This window comes from Crassostrea angulata, chromosome 6, assembly GCF_025612915.1.
Source record: "Crassostrea angulata isolate pt1a10 chromosome 6, ASM2561291v2, whole genome shotgun sequence".
NCBI lineage: Eukaryota > Metazoa > Mollusca > Bivalvia > Ostreida > Ostreidae > Magallana > Magallana angulata.
Window position 1 is genome coordinate 21,584,923 of NC_069116.1, and position 21,586 is coordinate 21,606,508.

Genomic DNA, 21,586 nt, shown 5'->3' on the forward strand with positions numbered 1-21,586 from the left:
CATGAAAGAACTATTTTATTACAATACAATGTTGACAGTTAAATTTTTGGAAGCTTTGTTGAAGCAATTAAGCTACATCTGTATTACATGTTTACAGTAACTTAATTTAAAAATCCTGCCATGGTTTACAAATTAATTTGCATAATTATGTGTTACATTAAATGTTTTGAATTGAAGATTTCTGAACTTAACTGTAGCAATCTGGTTATAGATTTTAAATTATTTCAATTTTTAAATTTACAAGCTGCAATGTGTACTTAAGTTGAAGTCTTTTCTTTCAGATTAATTACGCAATATAGTTTGTTAAAGATATAACCAAACGAACAGACAAACAGAGATGCTTTCATGTGACACTTTCGGTCATGTTGTTTTAATTAGTAAACCAGCGTTTGAACTTTCAAGTGATATAAATTTGAGTTTTTATGTTTTTATACCATGAACTTCCCCCTCCCACCCAAGGCAGAAGCAATCTCAAAAAGAATCATCCACGCTTAAAGCTTATACATCATTATGATGGGAATTTTCAGGGTTTTTGGTATAAAAAGGAAATATATAACTCACATATTAGTTATGTGAGCATTGAGGAAAAAATCCTGATCCTCAGATTTGATTCATATTTTTCTTGCTTAATTTAATGCATGGTCTTTGTGCTAAACTAGCGCAAGTTTTTGTGCGCCCGTAAATTGCAACTTATTATAATGTACTTTAATCCACATTAATATCGACAGATGTCCCAAAACACCCCAATCCACGTTTGATTATGTAATTTTTATTATATCGACAAGGTTGGATTTTATATCGGGTTCAATTAACGGTAAGAACATCGGGATTGTCGATTTGAAAGCAATTTGGAGATTGGTTGAAATGAATGAAATAAAGTTTGCCCCTTTGCCTACATACAGTTGTATAATTGATGGTCAACGCAGGAGAATGTAAATAATGAGAGAAAATTAAAATATATAATTAATATAAAATCCTGTTCCAAGGATGTGTTCCAATATTGACTACCGTTCGAAAAATGCAACGAAAAGATTCGATCCCGCACGATTACTTTTGACACTCCTAGCAAAATTAAATAAAGTGCTGTTTTCCCAAAAATGTTTATTTAAAAATAAAATTTGGTGTTATGACTAGTCACAACATTATTGAATAGCATTTGTTCGGTTTTAATCATTTGCATAGAGTACATGAACGTCTACTGAAGACTGTTGTAGATAGAGCTCTGTCATCTCACATGACTTAAATAAAAATAAACAAAGTTTGAAATCGCTTTATAATTTAATCTAATTTCAGCAGCTGATGTGACGAAATTCAATACTGTGAATCACACGTTCATGACCAAGTGAGATGTAAAGCAATGTTTGTGTGCGCGTGAACTGATGTTGTACAGAGGAGCTAGTGTTGGGCAATTATCTTCTGACGTCATTACAAATTCCATAAAAACTAAAACATAGATTCACTTGATGAGAGGTTTTTTGTTGATAATCTTTTAAAAATCAAATTGAGGTTTATACTAACTTTATTGAAGTAGTATTACACGTCTATCTGTATTCTGGGGAACAGGAAACTTATCAACAATTACAATATTTACAATACGGAACCTCTCTTAAATACGTAAGGTTAGGTCATTCTTTTTCTGTTCTTCTTGAAAGTGTTTGTTTTGTTTATTTATTTCAACTATAGTGTATTAACGCACTTTATGGCAACCTTGGAGACATACACCACAATCTGACTAGCAAATAACGCCTTTTAGAGCATCGTGTGGAAAGGACTTGTCGGTCCTTGGCTTCAACAAAATAAACACAATGTAAAAGCAAATCAACAAAAATAGATACCAGAACTAGCAAAATATCCGATAACTCTGTCAACAATAAATTTAACATCACAATAAACTCGATTCACTGTTGAATACTGACTTAACAACATAACAGTATGTTCAATATCACAGTCTACGCAGTGCTCAGCTGAGAAAACGTTAATAAATACATGTACTCTTGGTGTGCAAACTGTCGCAATTTGACAGTTACCTTTAAATAAAATCTGATACTAAATAAATAGCATACTAAATAGTCATATGATCTTTGATTAAAAATGAATTAAGATTGTTCAGTGTGAATGACCACTCTGTTTGACACTTGGCATTCACCTCTCTGGTTGCAACCAAGGATGACAAATTCATAGTCTGTACTGGCTATCAAACCAAACACTCGGTGGTCTTGTCTTCCATACAACGATAGCGTCTTCCAGGCCCGACTCTGACCGCGGGGACGATACAGCAAGAAATGGGATATGTGTTGTTCAGCAGCGACATCTTGTGGACTTGAGCTATAGATCTGTACCGAAGTCGCGAAAGGTCGACAGAGACTTTCCACAATGACAGGTGCTGCAAATTAATACAAACAATATTTTATTTTATATGAATCCATAACACACGGATTCGTGATAAACGCATTGTAGTCTTTTTTGGTTTTACCCTATTTGTACCATCTCATTGTGCATGCTTTTTACATTTTGCACTCGTCTATGGCACAAAGTTCTAAACACCCAATGTGTCATTACGGTATTTTTTTTAATATACCAGGTCAGATTATTTTTTCATTGTGTCTTACCTGATACCTTCAAAATAATGACTAATGGAAAATAATAATTCCTAAAAGACAGTTTCCTAAAGAATACAGATCAAGAAGCTCATCGGCTACGTACATCACACATCTGAGCAACAACATAATAAAACAGCTTTATGAAATCATATACAAAGTATCTGGTCAATGATTAATAGTAGGTCCCGTATAAAAAGGTTTTTAATTTGTTCTTTATATATTCTTATGTTAAACATTGATCCCTTTTATTCCAATGGATTATTTCATAGTCATATCACATATTTATCACTGCAACAGTTTTCAAGAAGATCTTACACAATTGTTCATATGTTTCCACAGAAGTAACAGCTTTTCTGGCCTATTGGTTTTAAGAAAAAGGTTTTAAAAGATTTTTTTTCCATTTATTCCTAGTATGTGAAAATTCTATCCCTCCCCCTAATTCCCTAAAGACCCAATCCTACCCCATTAGTAGATTAGTAAGAACAACAAACACTATTTACATACAATTTTAAGTGTAATTACGTATTTTTCCCAAGCATATGATTGGTCGACTGCTATCACATGGCCATGTTATAAATTCTATTATAAACCATACTTTACTAAAATTTAAAAAAATTAACCTTACTGTTACAGTACTAAAATAGATTTTCATGACAAAAAATAGTGTTGACATGTGCGACATTGTGAAGTCACAATAGCAAAATCAACCCCTGTAATATACATTTTGAATCAAATACTTTACTTTTTTACTTTTGACGAGGAGAATAATTTTTTGTTGGTTTATTATAATTAAAAATAGTTATAGCCCTTTAATATCAGTCAATACATGGTTTTATAGACCTGATAAGAGTATATCAGCCTCGAACTTCGTCCTTGGTCAATATACTCTCATCTGGTCTATAACACCATGTATTGACCTCATCAAAAAGGATATTGGCGCAAAAATTTAGAAAAGCAAATGCAAAACAAATGGATTTTACTTCGAAAGAGATCAAATTTCTGATAACACACCTGGTATAACACTTTCTCCCGGTAGAAGTGTGGTACACTGGACTACTTCAGAGTTGGCGCTTCTCCCCGATTGGTTGCTGGCACTGACACAGAAATAGTACGTTGTAGACTTGCACAGGTTCTCCACTAGCACAACGACCACTCCAGAACAGTTCGGCACGATTTTCCCAAGGAGCCTGTCCTCTGGAACATTTTTTACTATCAATGTATCCTAAAAAAGTTAATGAACCAGTAATTATATATAGATGACTGACTGTCAACAATTTAATTTAAAAACAGGCCACATTATAGACATATATAGACAGATGTCCTTTCAGAATACACATGTACTGGTTCGGTTTTTGTAATGATACAAGTGTACATTAAGTATGTACCTCGATTTCAAGACTTTTCTGCTCCTCTGAACAATAGTGAATTTCATACTGGTCTATGACGTCATGAAGATTTCTAGGAGGGGACAGCACTAAAACGACCGTGTCTTCGCTCCGGGAACAGCGTGTGACGTCAATACTCGGTGTTTCGGGGGCTAAAGAAGGGCAATATGAGCTGTAATTTTTAGAATTTTATTTTGCTGAAAATACCTGCTAGTACAATAAGACTGCAAGTAACTTAAACTTTTATGATAAATAAGATTTGAAAACATCATTAATTTTTATCAAAAGAAAGATTTCTCTTCTAAGGAATATATAGCAAATCAATTTTTGTACAGGACGACAATAATTCATTTTTGCTCCAATTAAGGCCTCTTAAATGCTTTTTCCACAAAAATATGGCTATAGAAATTTTAAAAACATGATATTTTTTATCATTTTAGTAGAAAATAACATTTTCGTGAAAAACAAATTCAACTTGAAAATTGCAGCTCATATTGCTTTAATTGAATCAAAAATGTTTGAAATTACTATCAATTCTTGATAATTTGTACATTTTGTAGATAAGTAGTTTTTTGTAATAGGAGAAATAATTGTGTACCAAGTAAATAATTCATTTCTCTGATGACATTCCTTTCCTTTCTGAAGTCTACAAGCTTGCCCGGCAGTACGTCACAATCTGAGGGCTGAAACTGAGCCGTCTCACAATCGGCGGTAGCTTTTACTAATCTGTGAGAGAAAAAATAACGTCAGGGATATTTTAAAGCCAAAACTGTAAAATGTCGGAAATATGGTAATCCTTTTACACTGTAGTTTAACACTATAGACCATTCGGATTACTATTTATAAGACACTTACTTTTCGCTTAAAGTATTCGCCACCTGGAAGAAAGGAAAACAATTTTAGAGAACATCAAGTCGCATTGTCTACATATTTTGATAAATCATATTTACAATGTTTTACAAGGCACACAATCAAGTAACCACAATGTGTTTGTCCATCAAACACTTGTAAACTAGAAACAGTTGACATTAAAGATTTTATAGCCCTCTCATTCATGCTTGTTTCTTTTTAATTTAAGATGATGTCGGCCTGCCGGCGACCGACTCTTTGGTGAATCATAAATGAATGTACTTGATATATTGTAAAGTCGCACAACACTGAATTTTAAATCATACACAACTCTTGAAGTTGTGATTTTATTGGCGTTTAGTTTATTTCATGACTTATACTAAAGAAAGCTTAATAATCGTGCTTTGTACAGTATGACTTGTAAATTTCAGCAAACGAACTTGTTTGTAAAACTAAATGTTTACATTACTTAAAAATGTATCACCAAATTTTAACTGAAAATATTATATACCGACAATTTATGTCATTTATACAGTTAATCCGATATTTCGAAATGAAATCAATGAACACTGGCTATGACCAAACAATAAAAAAGAAGGATAGTAAAATGTCTTTGTTTAAAAATATGTTTGTCTTTATCATGCAATATTACTGTACATTTACCTTAGAAGGCTTTCTTATATTAAGGGGAACATTCTGCCTTTTAATTGAATTTTTAGAAAAGGGGAATTACATGTACCTCCAGAAATTCACTGACATCTTCGTTCAGCACCTCCGACGTGTAACTATACAACGCTTGTGAGGAGCCAAGGATCCGCTCCATTACTTTGATCAATTCCTCCTGCTCATTCTGTCTGATGCGTTCTTCATACTCCAGGTCCGCCAGAAAGAAGCTTCTCTTGTTCTCAATCTCGGCCAAAAGCTGATCACATTGCGCATTGATTTCGCTCCGTTTTCTATCTATCTTTTGCTAAATTAAATCAAAATTGAAGATTTAGCATGCCATCCCGTAAAAATGACTAAAACTTTTTTTTCTGTCGCAAGAATATTCGCTATTCGTTAATTACTTACTTGCATTTCTTTTAAATTATCTCTCTGGTGTTGTAAGGATGATGTAACTTTCTCTTGACTGACGCCTAACTTTTGAAGATTTTTGTCAATCGAAGCCTGTAATTAGATCAATCATTAAATTAATTAAAGAAATCAATTGTGGTTTGACTTCAACAAAGATAACTTGCTGCTACATGTGTGCACTAGCACAAACCTTAATATCGGTATAGGCGCTTTCGATGGTAATCATGAAGTGGTCTTTATGGAGACTAGAATCTTTACACAGGGTGCAGGTGGGAACGCCGCAATCTTTGCAAAACAAAGACAACTGGTCGGAATGCTTAGAGCATAGACCAGTGACTGAATGACTAACATCATCTCGTGGCGACACCAGCTCGTGAGTGTTGAATGGATCCTTCTTCTGGTGGGTTAGGAGTAGGCAGTTGGAGCAGTAGGATACGTTGCAATCAAGGCAAGATTTTTTGGCTTTTTTCTTTGACACAGAATTACAAAGGTTGCAAAGGATCGAAGAATCCTTCTCGACATCTGACTGACTAGAGAGAGACGCATCTAGGAAAGAAGAGTCTGCGCTTTTGTTTCGATCATTGGTATTTTCCCGCGAGGTTCTGTCCGCTTTGTAACGTTCAATGATGTTTTCCAAAGCGATGACCCTTGGTAAACTACCTATTCCTCCACTTACGTAGCAGTTATCCCGACACACCGGACACCGAATGAAGTTAAAATCAAACAGGTGCTCTGCACACGGAGATCTACACAACACATGTGAACAGGGTAGGATGATAGGATAGGAAAACAGTTCCAAGCAGATTGGACACTGAAGGTCACTATCCACTTCCATCTGAGCTTTTACGGGGCTTTTTGCAGGAGCTGCACGAACGTGTTCAAACGCGTGGTTCCCGTTCGTTGCTATAACGCTCACTGGACTGAATAGGAATGCATCTCCGAACTCCTACAAGTATTGCATAGATAATTAGTCACATTTCATTCCATTTCGCTGAAGACCTACATGTATTAGAACAGTATTTTCAACCACTAATTCACCCAACAAGTCAAGAATGTCTTATCAACGACAAGTAAAGGTACAGAATGGTTGATATTAAATAAAAATCCATTAATTGAATTCAATTTTGTCTACAGTAACCTGATTGAAACTTTCACATATTACTGTAATTAGTCATCTACGCCTGACAAGGAACACAAAACATATTGAGTAATGTTTTCCTGTGAGTAAATATCGATCCATTAAACACCTTAGTTCCATCTAGTTGAACACTAACCGGACTCTACTCAGTTTTATCATTAAGACATACAAAATTCGTTGAAGAGAAGTTCAAATAATGCTTGTTATCAGACTACACTGCGTGTCTCGCGGCATCTTAAATTCTTGTTTGTGCAGCAATCATCTGATGCAACACAACACCTAAAAATCAATAATTTAAAAAGTTTTCTCAATAAACTTTTTTCTTTGTGAGAGTGCTCTGGTATACAAACTTTGCGATCAATACTGCCATTTGCATGTGTAGGATGATGCTGTTTGAATTTATTCAATGTCTACATTTATAAGAATTCTTGAATAAAAAAAGATGTGTTTACTTTACGAGTAGAATACAGACAGACCTAACAAAAGTTGAACAATCTTAGCGATTGCTTTCCTTTTCAAATACATTCTCCTGTAAATAATTCAATCGATATGCCGACACCAAAGTTGAATAAATCTTCGGGTATACGTTTTAGGGGCCTATATCTATTTAGTAAAATTTGAATTATAATACAGAATACAAAATCACAATTGACATTCCCAGTATTGAGAAGTTCCAGTCGCCATTCTATCCACACGTATTCAATCTTATGAACCCCTCTTGCCTGGGTAGGGTATAATTCTTTAATCTACTTCAGAGAGAGATTTTTCATCAAAGGACGCGTGGATTAATCTTATTACGATGGCAAAACTTCTTCTATGCTTTTATTTGGTTTTTACACTGGTCGAGTCAGCAGGTTACAAAGAACATACTTAAATTCATGTATAAACTTTTCCACAATCATATATTTGAAACGTATACAAGTTCATGAAAAAAAAATCTCTAAAACAATTCTCTTTAAAACCATTCTCGTCTACAGTGATGTTTTTAAAAATGTTTGTGTTTTATGACTCCCAATTAAAGAATATTCATTAAAGAAGTATTTAATGCAAGAGTTATTAGCGATAACTGATTTTCAGAACATACATGTACTTGATTTACATGCTTTAATATAAATTCAATAAGGAGGAAAATATTTTAAGACTAACACACGGTTTTTTTTTCATGCTTACACATACTTCATGTATAAAATCTGCAAATCAGGCCCCTACCTGCATACAAAGAATTACAATCCGAGAGTGAATACTGTCGATAAGTGTAGCCAAGATCCTGCTCTTTCCATAAAACAGTAAGTTTTTCCCGCACCACGAATTAAGAAGTCGCTTGGAAGGACAAATAAAGGTACAAAAGCTCTCTAGATAAGGCAGGGGGTTTGATAGGAGAGCGGCTTACTGTAAAGCAAACTTCTTTTAAAATCTGAACGAGTAGGTAATAAAGTTTATCATTACGACTACTATAGAAATGATTAACTGCTGACGTTCGTATTGTGCGAAGGAAACGTTCACAGACCTGGTATATTTAAATTTGCATGCTTAATTCCTTACAAATTTTACGATACGTCTTTTAAAAATAAACATTCACTTTTCAAAAAAATATGTATAAGCACACGCTTTTTTCTCCCGTTTGTTTGAAATGGTTGTGATACGTTAGAACTTGGTCCCTATCAAACGTCGAGAATAAAGTCAAAATCCTTAGAAGTCCATATTGAGCTGCAGATGTGTATCGACTTTGCGTCTTTCTTCAAAGAAATCTATTGAAATGCACAGCTTGACTTCAAACACATCGACTCGTCATATCCGTTAATTTGATGCAACATGTAAACAGATAGAAGTGCATGTGCATGAATTCGTTACCGCATACATAAACCGCTACCTAACTTTGGGCAATAGATTGACATCTTAGACACAATAAGTCTTACTTGGACAGAATTCCGGATTTGACAGCTATTAGTTTCTTCACAATAAGTGCTGATAAGCAATCCTTGAGTCAACAAAAAATTAAACTCCTACCTCAATCATTTCTTAGTTGCCCGTCTCAATAAAGGGGAGCAAATCCTCTTATTACATCCCGAAAGATTTGATAATAAAATAATTAAATTCCCCTGAATATATTTTAACCCAAATATTTTGCATCCAAGCCTTTCCCTCTCTTCCGAGTACGTGCAAAATCTCGTTAATTTCGCGTACAGGTGAAAGTTTAAATTCAATGTCATTGTGTTTTCTATCGATTAAGTAAAAGGGATCAAGGAGCCATGTCGAGTTCATTGTTCTTCACAAAGCTGAGAGCTTTAAATCTATTGAACTGCAGACATTTTAAAACAAATGAATATATATTATTTATACGCAAGATATTTCCTGTGATCATTGGCACAGTTTTGTTTGGTTTCTGGAATATGCAGCATTTGCAGAATTTTTCCCACGGCAACTCTTTATTTGGAGAACTGTATGGAGGTTTATGGTATTAAGTTCGGTTCATTTAACACTACAAACCCCAGGTAACGAATACATCAAAATGCAAGGCACGTCGCATACGACAATAGAAAACAACCAGGACCCGGCTACCCATTATGTTTCTTTTAAATAACTAAACAGCCAAGAAGATTAAATATTAAACGTTCCAATAGGTCCCCAAAATCAAATATTCCATTTACTTTAAATTTCACACAATATGCCATTCATTGATTTCAATCTTCTGGATATAAGTGCGAATTCATCTCGGCATAAACATTGATTACTCAATTAAATATAGACCATTTATCTGATCGATTTCTATTTTAATGTCTTTTTCCTTTCAACGTCCCATCCTTCGTTTCTGAGGGAATTTTGAGCCATCAATTTATCAATAATTTATCACCGCTCGGCTAATAATGCTTATGAAGGATAATAGTATACATTGTAATGCAGTTATGGTCTCGTGAACCACAATTTAGACACCTACTTTTAAAATAAATACACCTGTATAAAATGTAAAGCAAAAGATTCAACCAGACAGACAGACGGACGTAGAACATGCTCACGTAAAATCACACTCATTCGAAGTGTTTTACTGACAATGAGTCTAATATTGGGGAAAAATTAATTTTTTCATTTCAATAGGATGTACAGTATTTAGATGGTCACATTGACAAAAACAAATAATAACAAGTTAGGATTTTTTTTATCTCATGGCACAAAACATATGTATAGAATATTTGTTCTGATCATGATTGTAAAATATATGGAAATAGCAAAAAACTTACCCAGTTAACTGAACAGTGTCTCATCATTTTCAAATAATTCTTTTAGATTAAACACAAAACAACCTCGTGTATAAACTCAATAAAACTTACGTGTAGACCTCATATTGATTGCTTTTGGGCTAATGCTTAAAGCCCTTGTTGTAATATTGAGGGGTATTAGTCCCTCCATTATCCCGTAATGGATACATTGTTTATACAAACTGTCCGGAGCTGTGTAAATGTCTTTATCCAGGGACCCATGTTTACAGATTAGAGACAAATTGAGAATGAAATGCTTTCAGCGAATACATTGTCAGAATTCTCCACATGACAGGTACTTGAATCAGTCTGATTGAATGTGTTGACTCTGTGAATTAATGTTTCAACAGTGGCCATCTTTCTAAGAAATAGTTATTATAATCATATGACTTACATGTTTTATTTTTATACTCGAAAGTGCAAAATTCATGCTCCAAAAATAAAACTGCGTGCATGCGCGGATGCAGAAAAATTTTCCCGGGGAAGGGAGGTCCGAGGGATATATATATTGCATGTATATGTTAAGCAGGGGAAATAGAGTACAAGGCATGTTTTCGGTATTTCACTATGTAAATTTACGAAATTTAAATTTACCAGAGACACCCCCCCCCCCCTTCGGGCCACTCATGAGATCCGTGCACTTTACGAGTGCGTTACCAGAAGTTGCATTTTTTATAACTTTAAAACTGATATTGACTACATGTGCATTGTACCGTCGTATATTTATTTGTCTACAGACAATATGGCTAAATGTAATACCACTGTAACAAAACCTTGGACTTTTCAGTTGTTTCAAACAGCAATGTTAACTATTTTCTAATTAAGATTTATAACTGAATCTCGTTGTTGGGCTTTTCGATATAGCTCATGGAAATCAACCAGATTTGTCTATTCATAAATTTTACGCTGGGTCTACGCAATCAATATTTAGCTTGAAATCATTTTGAACTTGTTTTGATGCAAGAAATAGATGATACGTCCTATCGAAATCAATGTAAAGAGTACCTTTTTGGCGGGATATCTTGGTCTTAGGTTTGTTACATTGTTTGCCCGAGTACTGCTCCCATTACTAAATGCCTTCTTTTTAGACATTTCTAATCATCTGTGGTCCTTTCTCATTTGGATTATTACTGTCAAAAGAGAAAATATAAATACACGAATCTTTGAAATAATTGGCATGGTTTTTATCATTGGAATAAAATAAATAAAACAGGAGGCCCACAGGCCTTGACGGTCATTTGAGTCCCATAGCTCCTAGACTTTCATTTTGGAGTCGAGACTACTCCTCTGGGCCACAACCCCTGACACAGGGACCATTAATTTCCACCAATATTGAGGCTTTGAGCAAGTTTGTCACACTATATACATGTACTCTATAAATTCGGCAAGAAAATGACGTTCGTTATTTCGTGTACTATTAGGTAATCAAGAAATAGATTCTTCTTCTTCTTCTTCTTGGATTCTGCTTTGTCAAAGAAAGATATTTTTAATAGTCGAGAAAAGACAAAGTTATATTTTGCAATGTTAATGTCATATTTACAAATATATTACAATAATATATAATAATGTGTATAATATTGAAACTGTTTACTAAAAAAGGCTATGAAAAGAAATGGTCATCGTGGATTTGTGTCTTTAATATTCAGTTTATGTTGTAATGTCAGATAACTTGTAGTTATTTTTATTTTCCTCAGAATAATTGCTAGCGTACATGTAAGATGTGTGTATATCTACAGCGGATGAATGTTTATATGTGTATATATTATAAAAAAAACCCATCAAATTCAAACTTGAAACCAACTTGTTTTGTGGAGTCTGTGGGAAAGTAGTGTTCTCTCTGTTCTGTCTCTCCGTATGTCTGTCTATTAAAAGAGAACACAATTCTCAAGAAAAACCCATCAAATACCGTTTTGGGGAATTTTGACACTATCGATAGACTCAGTCATACATGGAAAAAAAAACTTCCAGATTTATTACTGACTTTTATTTATATTTTATTGAAAAAAACAGTGAAAAGGCAAACTTTCAGTTTAACCTAGTAAATACATGTAAAACATAGATACATCTTATGAACATGTATACAAGCTTTTATTAAGAAACATCAATAAAAAATGTGTGACTCAAAATTCATAAGCGGCCGGCTGGCTTTATCTTATGTACTACATTTATTGCTAGCGCTCTCGAGCGCTAGCAACTACGTTAGTCTTTTTCACTGGAATAAGCATGCTCGACTCCATAGTAGGGGATTCTGGGAATACTGTACTACTGTAGATAAACTGTACCATCAATCGCAACTTCTCGGGCCTTTCCGGCAGGCTCGGAAAAACACCTCGAATGTATTAACATCACCGGATGTTAGAATTTTATACAAAATGGAGTCGCTTCTCATTAAAATAAGTATCGGCTATACAGTCTTGTATGTCGCTTCTGTGTTATACTTAAGTGTATATCGTTTACTTTAATGAAGTATAGCTCACATCTCAACAGATCATGAAATGTGTTGTATTTATATCAAGTTCTATAAAAAGGGGGGTTGTCATGGACGCCTAGGTAATACATTCGAGGTGTTTTTCCGAGCCTGCCGGAAAGGCCCGAGAAGTTGCGATTGACTGTACCATTTGAATTCCGTTTTATCATCTTCACATGAAGTTTCGTGTTTTATTGAAAATGTCAAAAACTAACAGTAGCTTAGGTCTTATAATGCAAAGTTATTTTAAATATTATAAAAAAAATAGCTAGTTTTATCTTAACTACCTTCAAGCTCGGAAAACAACCTCGGATATGTTTCCCGAGCTTGCCGGAAAGGCCCGAGAAGATACGATTGCTACACAACAGTACCAATGGTTCTTGAAAATTTTCATCTCGAAATTCAAACATAATGATTAAGGCACAGTCAATGAGCTATGTCATTGCCAATGTGAAGCCCACTCTAGATTCACAATTCTAAAATGAGAACCCACTCCAGCACAATTCCGGTACACCACTGTGCGCTCTTATTGTGAATTAATCGATTCAGAAATTTAAACCAATATTTTAAAAATCTGCTTCTGTGTTTTAGGATGGTTACGGCGCTAGCTCACCAATCTTTTTAAAAGATAAGCTTGTTTTGGATTTATATCAAAGCAGTATTAAAATTCATCACTCAGACACTCAAATCACTATATCAGCACACATCAGAGTGCAAAGCTTAAATCCGAGTTTCTAGAAAAGTTTTCTAAATAACACCTTTTTTGGCGCCAATCAAGTAATTTAGATCGCTAATGTAGTAATAATGAGCAGTATTCCTACGGTTAAGTTCACGTTTCAGAAAACGTGTTGTTGTTTTTTTCAAGAACAGTAGTCATGAAGTCTTACATTATGACGTTCTTTCAAAAGCAAATTTTTACACTGAATAAAAGTGTTGTAAGCCTATATATAACAGACACAGGATGGTTTATTAAACGTGACTGTACAATTTTTTATTATTATTTTTTTCAGTTGTCTTGTACAACATCCCAAGTGTTTTCAGTTTGTTTTATTTGGTTTATAGCTCACCAGAGCCGAATGATTTCAATTTAGATATGCACATACATGTAACCGTTATTTCCTGTCAAAAGTTTGCAAGATAACTTCATCGACACATTATCATATTATCATTTTTCATTTGGAATAATTCACAGGAACGAAAATGGGTTTTTACGAAGATTCATAATAGTAAATGTTGACATCTTTTTTTCTATTTGGAAGATACTCAGAATTCCTCGCACAATTTTTTTTAGTGTTATCACCCGGGATTGTCATACATGTAATCCCCGAAAATTCCTTTAATTTTAGCTAACCGTGTATTGAAACCTGATAAGCTAGAGGACGTTTCAAATGGGAAATCTTGCAAATTTGTCATGCTTTTGAATGAACATCGTTTAAACCCCGAGATATTTATGAAAAATGAGTAATAAGTCTGGTGGCAAAGTTCTGTCGCCACCTGTCAGATGATTATGTTGACTTGACAGGTCTTGGTGTTGACTTGTCACTTATCCACGTGTTTAAAAATTCAACACTTAAACCTTTCCACGCCCAATTTGTGCCATCCAGTTGACAGAATATTTTCTGACAAGTCGATATCAAGATCTGACAAGTCGACATAATCATCTTTATTTCATCATTATTTGACAAGTTCACATAGTTATTTGACAAGTCTGCATAAAGATCTAACAAGTTTACATAATTATCTTACAGAAAAAACAAAATGGCTACAAGTTTGAAGAAAAATGTCATTAATATTAGTTAGTCGACTTGTCAGATAAAAATGTTGACTTGTCAGATGTTATGTTGCCTTAATAAATAATTGTGTCTAATTTTAAGATAATAATGTCAATTTGTCAAATAATGATGTCCACTTAAAAGACGATTATGTCGATTTGCCAGATCCAAATGTCGACTTAGCAGAAAATATTATTTCAACTGAATGGCAAACATTCGGCTTGGAATTAGTGTTGAATTCTTATGCACGTGAATAAGTGACAAGTCGACATAAAGATCTGACATAATTTTGTGACTAGTCAATATCGAAGATCTGACAAATCGACATCAAGATCGACATAATTATCTGACAAGTGGTGTCAGAACTGTCACCATAAACATCAAAATAATGAGGCTCTAGTCAGTATGATTATTTTCTGGCAAGTCAACATAAAGATTTGACAATTTGACATAAATATCTGACAAGTCATGTAATCATCTGACAAGTGGACATAATTATCTGACAAATGGTGGCAGACCTATGCCTACATTAGTAAGCAAAATGTGAATCAAGGTATTTTGGGACGTAGTACATTGTACATGTACTTATCTAGTATAGTATTTGAAAAGAAATTATTTAAAAAAGAAGTGACATTAAAAGAAATTTCTGTATAATTTCATCCTGCATTTCTCCCTTGCATTGACTGATAGAAATTATAAAGGTAACCAAGCAAATCAAAGCTTACGGGAAGTCGGTAAATGCGTAATATTAACCTCGTGCACTTATCCGACGTTCAGATGCATCTGTGACTTCACCGTTTTTGCTTCGTTTATGTTATGGTTTCAGCTGCAAATATTCAACGATATCCTTTGTCAAAAATAGCTGTTTGAGGCATAACATGTGATATTATCTAGCAGGATAAAAACATATCAGGCACGTAGCATCGGAGAGGGGGGGAGGGGCAGGGGGGGCTGCCCCTCCCCCCCCCCCCCCCACTTTCTCTCACAGCAACTAATTTTTTTAAATTTACATATAAAAATTGAATTATCATGGAGTTGAGCCCCCCCCCCCCCCCCCGGATTAGGGTGTTGAAGGTTTTGGGAAATTTTGCTTGTCAAGATTTTTGCTGAGTCTGGTCCCCCACTTTCAAAAACGAGGCTACGTGCCTGCATATGATAACTGTCTTATGGTAATATGTTTTATGGTGCAATCGTTGGGGCTGCTCTTAAACTGTGAAATTCACTGCCCATCGGTCAAGGGTTGTAGTCTTTTTAATTAGAATTGGGGGATGGGCACAACTATAGACGTATGTATATATTTTTTTTTTAGATCACTTGAGTCACTCAGATAACCTATTGCCGCCAAATTTTAAAGAATCTAATTCTCTGAGCATTATGATGAGAGAAAATTAAACTATACATGTTACCTGCATTATGAATAAAACTGAATATAAAAAAGATAGGTCATTAAAGACATAAAGGTCTCTTTTTACCATTATTTTGCATTTTTGAATAAGTGTTTTTCATTCATCAAAGTCGGATTATGGGTAAGAATCCCAAACTAAAAACAAAATATCAAGCTTTAATAGCATAAAGATTTTATGAACACAGTAGTAGAAATTAAATATTTATGCTAAATCCTTTCAAGGACTTAGTATGTTTCCGATTTATCTAGATACAGACCCTGCTCTACGGTAAAAAGAAAATTAAGTTTTTGACGTACTTACTCTCGAAATAAACAATAAAATAAAGTAAAATTTTATTATCATTCTCTTTCTCAAAAATATTACCTAACAGTGTTGCGACTAGGTTTAGAGCGTTAATTTTGAATTTGAGTGACATCATCATTACTATTTCGTTCAGTCCGTGAATGTTTTAGGTAGATTTCGCTTCTGTTAGTTACTACAGTCAGAGCTATGAATTACAATCAATATCCGTTAGAAATAGAGGTACTCATATTTGGTGGCTGTAAACGTATTACATTTGGCTGTGTATTCTATTTAGCGCTTTTGGCGGAATGCAGCTTCCGCTAAATCAAGTGCATCGTTAAATGCTATACATATATGTAAAAGAATAGTCACGTTCAGGAATACACTAATTCAAATCTACGCCAACTTGTTCAAAAACTAATTTCCGCCAAATATCGTACACGCTAAATATAATAGTATCGTACTATGAACCATAGTAATATCGACAGGAGTCCCATAGCGTTTTACATTTAACCCAAATTTTCTTGTAGAGCGACTCTAGATCCGCAACTACGTTTTATTCATCTTTATTTCTGTAAAACATATTTGATTTCAAACATAGGATTGGTAATATTTACCTAAAGGATTTGGATTTTTTAAATATCTAGTTTTTTTATATATTAATAATCGCTTGTTGGTATTATTTTGCCAGATATTAGATAACTTTCAACGGTTTATTTCGGAGGTAATGACATGATTATCATTTGGTCTGCAAGTTGCATTTGAAAAACATATGATTTTAATAAAACTTTCTCAAGGAAAATAAAATATGAGGGTTGTCATCAAATTCAGAAAAATTCAAACAGTATGTGTCATCCAAATTATATATATTCTGAAACTTTTGAATTCTCTTTTCTTCCTGAATAAATAATGTGACCAAAACATTATAAAAATTATGGTATGAGGAGACAAAAATCCGGAAGCTGTTAATGATATAGACATAAGAATAATATCTAATAAAATTCTTGCAGGTTGACATTAATCTTTTTTAAAAATTTTTGCCAATGTTTTTATAGTAGTGTAAATCACGGTTGAGCTTAGAATGGCTCATTTTTTTTACTGTAAAAATATATGACGTTTTCAATATTGATTTTATGATATATCATTCTATTTTTCTAATAAGTTCATAGGAGGCATATTGTAGGACACATTAATATTTTTTTTTAAATTGGATGTATTAGCATTATATTTATATCAGAATTCTTAAGACATAATGGTGTTCTCAGTTATGATCTTAATCGATATGATATAATAGCCACCCCAATGTGTTCATCTGGAAGTTCAGAAGTTGCATATCACTTGTTGTTCGTTTGTAAAAAGTATTCATTATTAAGACAATCATTAATGTATAATCTTTTATCGTTGAACTTTTTTTAATATCATTTGTATATTTGATACTTTGGGTTGACAAAACTTTATCATATGACGAAAATGTCAAAAATATTTAAAGAAGTTCATACATTTATACAAAAGTGTGGAAGATTTATCTAAGTTTTTAAATGTATTTGCATAACTTTATTATCCATCCTAATTCTAATCTAGATTTGCACAGTATTACAGCATTTAAAACTAGTGATTTATTTCTATTTCGTTAAGTGTACTATAACTGTTTTGAATGTTATGTACAACAAGGAGAGGACTCACTAAGATTTTGGAACTTTTGTCAAATACTTTTGGCATCATAAGTCAGTAAAATATGTTCAACTCAAATCACATATATCTGTTTGTGTGTATGTGTGTGTGAGTGAAATCAAATCAGACAGTTTGGAAATTAATACCTTATACAATATACATGCAGGCCTTGAAAGGTGTTTTTTATCTGATAGTTTTCTTATGATTCAAGGGTTTTTCAACAAATTATGAAAGCTGAATATAGAGTAAAGTTTTAGAAGTTGGTCTTTTTTAATGTATTTAATAGTTCACATGATCTTCAAAACGTTGATACTTGTTACGTGAATACTTGTGCATGAACAAATTATTATATAATTTGATTTTCATAATTAGATTTGTTTTTTCTCGGGTTTTTAATCAAAAGGAGACATAACTCAAATTGATATACCGGTATTCATAGAAAAGTGACACACGTTTTTTTGTATTTTTTGAATAAATAATAAATTAGACATACCTTTTAAAATTAAGTAATGAAATCCGTCAGGCACGAACTGTGAAAAATTTGACACCTCTCTAGCTCTGCAAATACATGTCGTAAAACACAACGATTTTTGATTCATCTCAATACTAATCTCTTAAGCCGTATTATGTTGCGGGATCTTAAAAGTCAATACATATTCTTGCGATATGCTTAACCTCGGCGGGAAAAATTGTCGAGACAGATTTTTGTTTCTTTGGAGAGATATGGACGAACACATTAGCATATTAGTGTTTTATACAACACAGAATAATTTCTAAGATACACTTTGTGCTGCTATTGATAGTTTAGATCTTGATACTGTATAACAATTTATTATCAAACTGTTATCCTTTTTTTAGATCATGAAAATGTATTTATTTAATTTTCTTGTGTTTTTCTTTCTGTTTTCTTTTCTTTCGATTGAATGAATTGTTTGTTAAAACACAGGTATGATTGCATATTAACATTTTAAATAGAATGATTGTTCCTGAGTAGGGTTGTATAACTTAATTCAAATTACGCTTCGTGAGTACACACCCGCAGCATGACAGACAGATTAACACCATACCCATACTTGTAATATATATATTAAGCTCTTTTATAATCTCTTCCAATGTGACCCTACCCTACCCCTGGTCATGTTAATTTGAACGAACTTAAATTTACGTTACCTGGTGATGCTGCAGAAGTTTAAGCCTTTCTGGCAAAATATTTTTTGAGAAAACGGTTTTTAAAATTCAATCCCCTCACCCCTATTAAGGACCGAACCAACCCCTGGGGATTATTTTTTAAGTAAACTTGAATCTATACTACCCGAGGATGATGTTTTATTATAATTAAGTTTTAGCTTTTCTGGCCAAATGGTTTTTTAGAAGATGATTTTGAATTTAAACATTTTTTCTCTATATTCCTATATGAATATGCGACCCACATTGTTGCCCAACCCCAAGACTGGGTATCATAATTTGAACAAACGTGTATGTACTCTAATTGAGAAAGCTTCCACACAAGTTATTTTTTGGCAAATGGTTTCTGAGTAATTTTTTCTGTATATATTACTATGTGAATATTTGACCCCACATTTTTGCCCAATACTTACCCCGGGGTCGATATAAACTCTACCAGGGGAGGCTTTCATACAAATAACAGTTTTTCTGACCAAATTCTTTTGAGAAGAAGATTTTGTAAGATTTTTGGGAGTTGATTTTAATCAACTCTCCTATGCAGTTACTCAGACAAACCGAAAGTGAAACAGTGTTTGGACCTCAGCACAAATCGTCGCTGCTGACAAGACTTAGTTCTTGAAAATGATTGATGAATTCGATGTAATGTATGCTAAAGCATTGTTTTTCAAGGAAACTTATTTATAAATACTTTGAAAATAGTCAGATTTTAAATGGTACGAACAATTTAAATATTTTTTGTAGTCGTATGTATTCCTACGCCAGAGTTCAATATAGTCTCGTTCAACTGGACGCTCGGCTGTCTCCGTAAATGCTTGTCGGAGATTTACGGTGTCAGCCGAGCGTTTGGTTGGACGAGACTAAAGTTCAATATTGCTTGGATCCATACAATTTTTGAGAAATATTTTGTATTACTGATACATAGTTTGATTTAATTAATTTTACTCTAAATATTATTTAACATGATTCATATGGGGGGTTCTCGACATTCTTGTCGAAAAAGTTCAAAAATTCATATTATAAAAATGTGCGTAATTCAAATACAAATTAGAAACTACATGTACTTGTTATGCAAAATAACATATCATTGAAACATCCCCAAAATCAACTCCCGTCAGTTCTTCAGTACTTTGATTTTCTATATCTTTCTAAGAAAAAAACTCAACATCCGCTATGGAAAGTATTTTCGATTTTTATTTCAGCCCTCAGACTAAATTGTATTTAAGACACTCTATATTTATCTTGTTTTTAAAGAAGAAGATCCTAAGATGATGAAAATGTAAATAGTTGACGACGACAGATAGACAACGGACATTTATCAGAAAAGCTAACTTTAGCATTCGGGTGAGCCAAACTCGTTGCTCTAACAGCAGATAACGCATTAGAGAAAGTTTTTAGCCTTCCGCTACTTGCGTACAATGTAACTCTGACAAAAGGTTATTCTGTTGTGTAAATTGTAATATTTCATTTGGAAAGCCAAAAGGCTATGTTTGTTTACGTTTTGAAGTCCATTTTCTTTTCATTACAATTTTGCAATTATTGCATGTATTTTGCAAGCGTCCTGTATTCCGTTCATCCTTTTTGTATTGTAAACGCTACGCATTTTGACTGCAGTAAACAACAACATATTTATGTAGACTGTGATTGGATATTAAAATGTTTTATCAAAAGCCATTTCTGACGTTGTTTATGCATTGATCAATACTTTAATGGCCTTGTCTCGTTCCACCAATGCCAGATGGGAGAGGATCATACTTATTGGTCGTGGTTTGTGTAACAATGTTTTCTACGAAGAAATGACGCATTGTAAATTTATTAGTTTAGTGGGTTTACATTCATTATTTGTCAAATTGTGTATTGTTTATCCAGACTTATCCATTCATTTGCAAGGTATAATGTTTATTAAATGATTACTGTACTTACAAATATGTTAAATTGTTTTTTTTTTTATCAAGACCCACCATATCATCTACAACAAAAATTTAAATTGCTAAATTAATTCTTTGAAGAATTGTTTTTTTAATATCTGTCTATATAAAAGAACTTATTAAATATTTATTGAAAAAATTATTTAACTGTATTAATCTTCTGAATGTAAGTCGTTGTACTTGAGAATATTAAACACTGCACAGACACGTATCATCGGGGGGGGGGGGGGGGGTTCGATTTTTTTATAACCACGTATAAATGGAAGTAAAAAAAGCAATTCAATAGAGAAACTAAAGTTACAAGGAGTACCCCTCTCTCCACAGAAAAGAGTTCTGAATGAAGAACCATGTTTATAAGTGTTTTATTTGAGATAGGTTTTAAGTAAATAACGGCAATTTGATCATATTATAACGTAAAATAATAGGTTTTATATAGTATTATTTCAATTTTACAAGTTAGGACAATTCTTGTAATTCAAATTGGAAATTGCCAACAGTTTAATTTTTTATCAGGAATATGGTTATGAGTACAGTTGTGTTACCGAATAGTGTTTCTCGATCATTTAGTCGAAGAGTAA

General features: G+C 33.4%; 1 protein-coding gene and 1 long non-coding RNA gene across 6 annotated transcripts in view; one reads left to right on the forward strand and one right to left on the reverse strand.

The window, feature by feature from the left end:
- On the reverse strand, nt 1-18,409 carry LOC128188372 (E3 ubiquitin-protein ligase Midline-1-like). Of its 5 annotated transcripts, XM_052859378.1 has the most exons (10): nt 18,392-18,409; nt 11,306-11,430; nt 6,099-6,854; nt 5,906-6,001; nt 5,574-5,804; nt 4,841-4,863; nt 4,584-4,711; nt 3,986-4,137; nt 3,612-3,822; nt 1-2,383 (listed from the first exon to the last, which is right to left on the reverse strand). In XM_052859378.1, exons 2-10 carry the CDS (start codon nt 11,390-11,392, stop codon nt 2,097-2,099), a joined length of 1,971 nt encoding a protein of 656 aa, XP_052715338.1. In that variant the 5' UTR covers nt 11,393-11,430; nt 18,392-18,409; the 3' UTR covers nt 1-2,096. The 5 variants fall into 5 exon arrangements, with proteins under 5 accessions (XP_052715338.1, XP_052715339.1, XP_052715340.1 ...); XM_052859379.1 differs by lacking the exons at nt 11,306-11,430; nt 18,392-18,409 and adding an exon at nt 10,283-10,371; XM_052859380.1 differs by lacking the exons at nt 11,306-11,430; nt 18,392-18,409 and adding an exon at nt 9,054-9,235.
- Nucleotides 10,472-21,586, forward strand: part of LOC128188374 (uncharacterized) — a 19,691-nt gene continuing 8,576 nt past the window's right edge. Inside the window, exon 1 of the long non-coding RNA XR_008244149.1 lies at nt 10,472-10,595. This is a non-coding gene — a long non-coding RNA (uncharacterized LOC128188374). The remainder of the gene's footprint in view (nt 10,596-21,586) is intronic.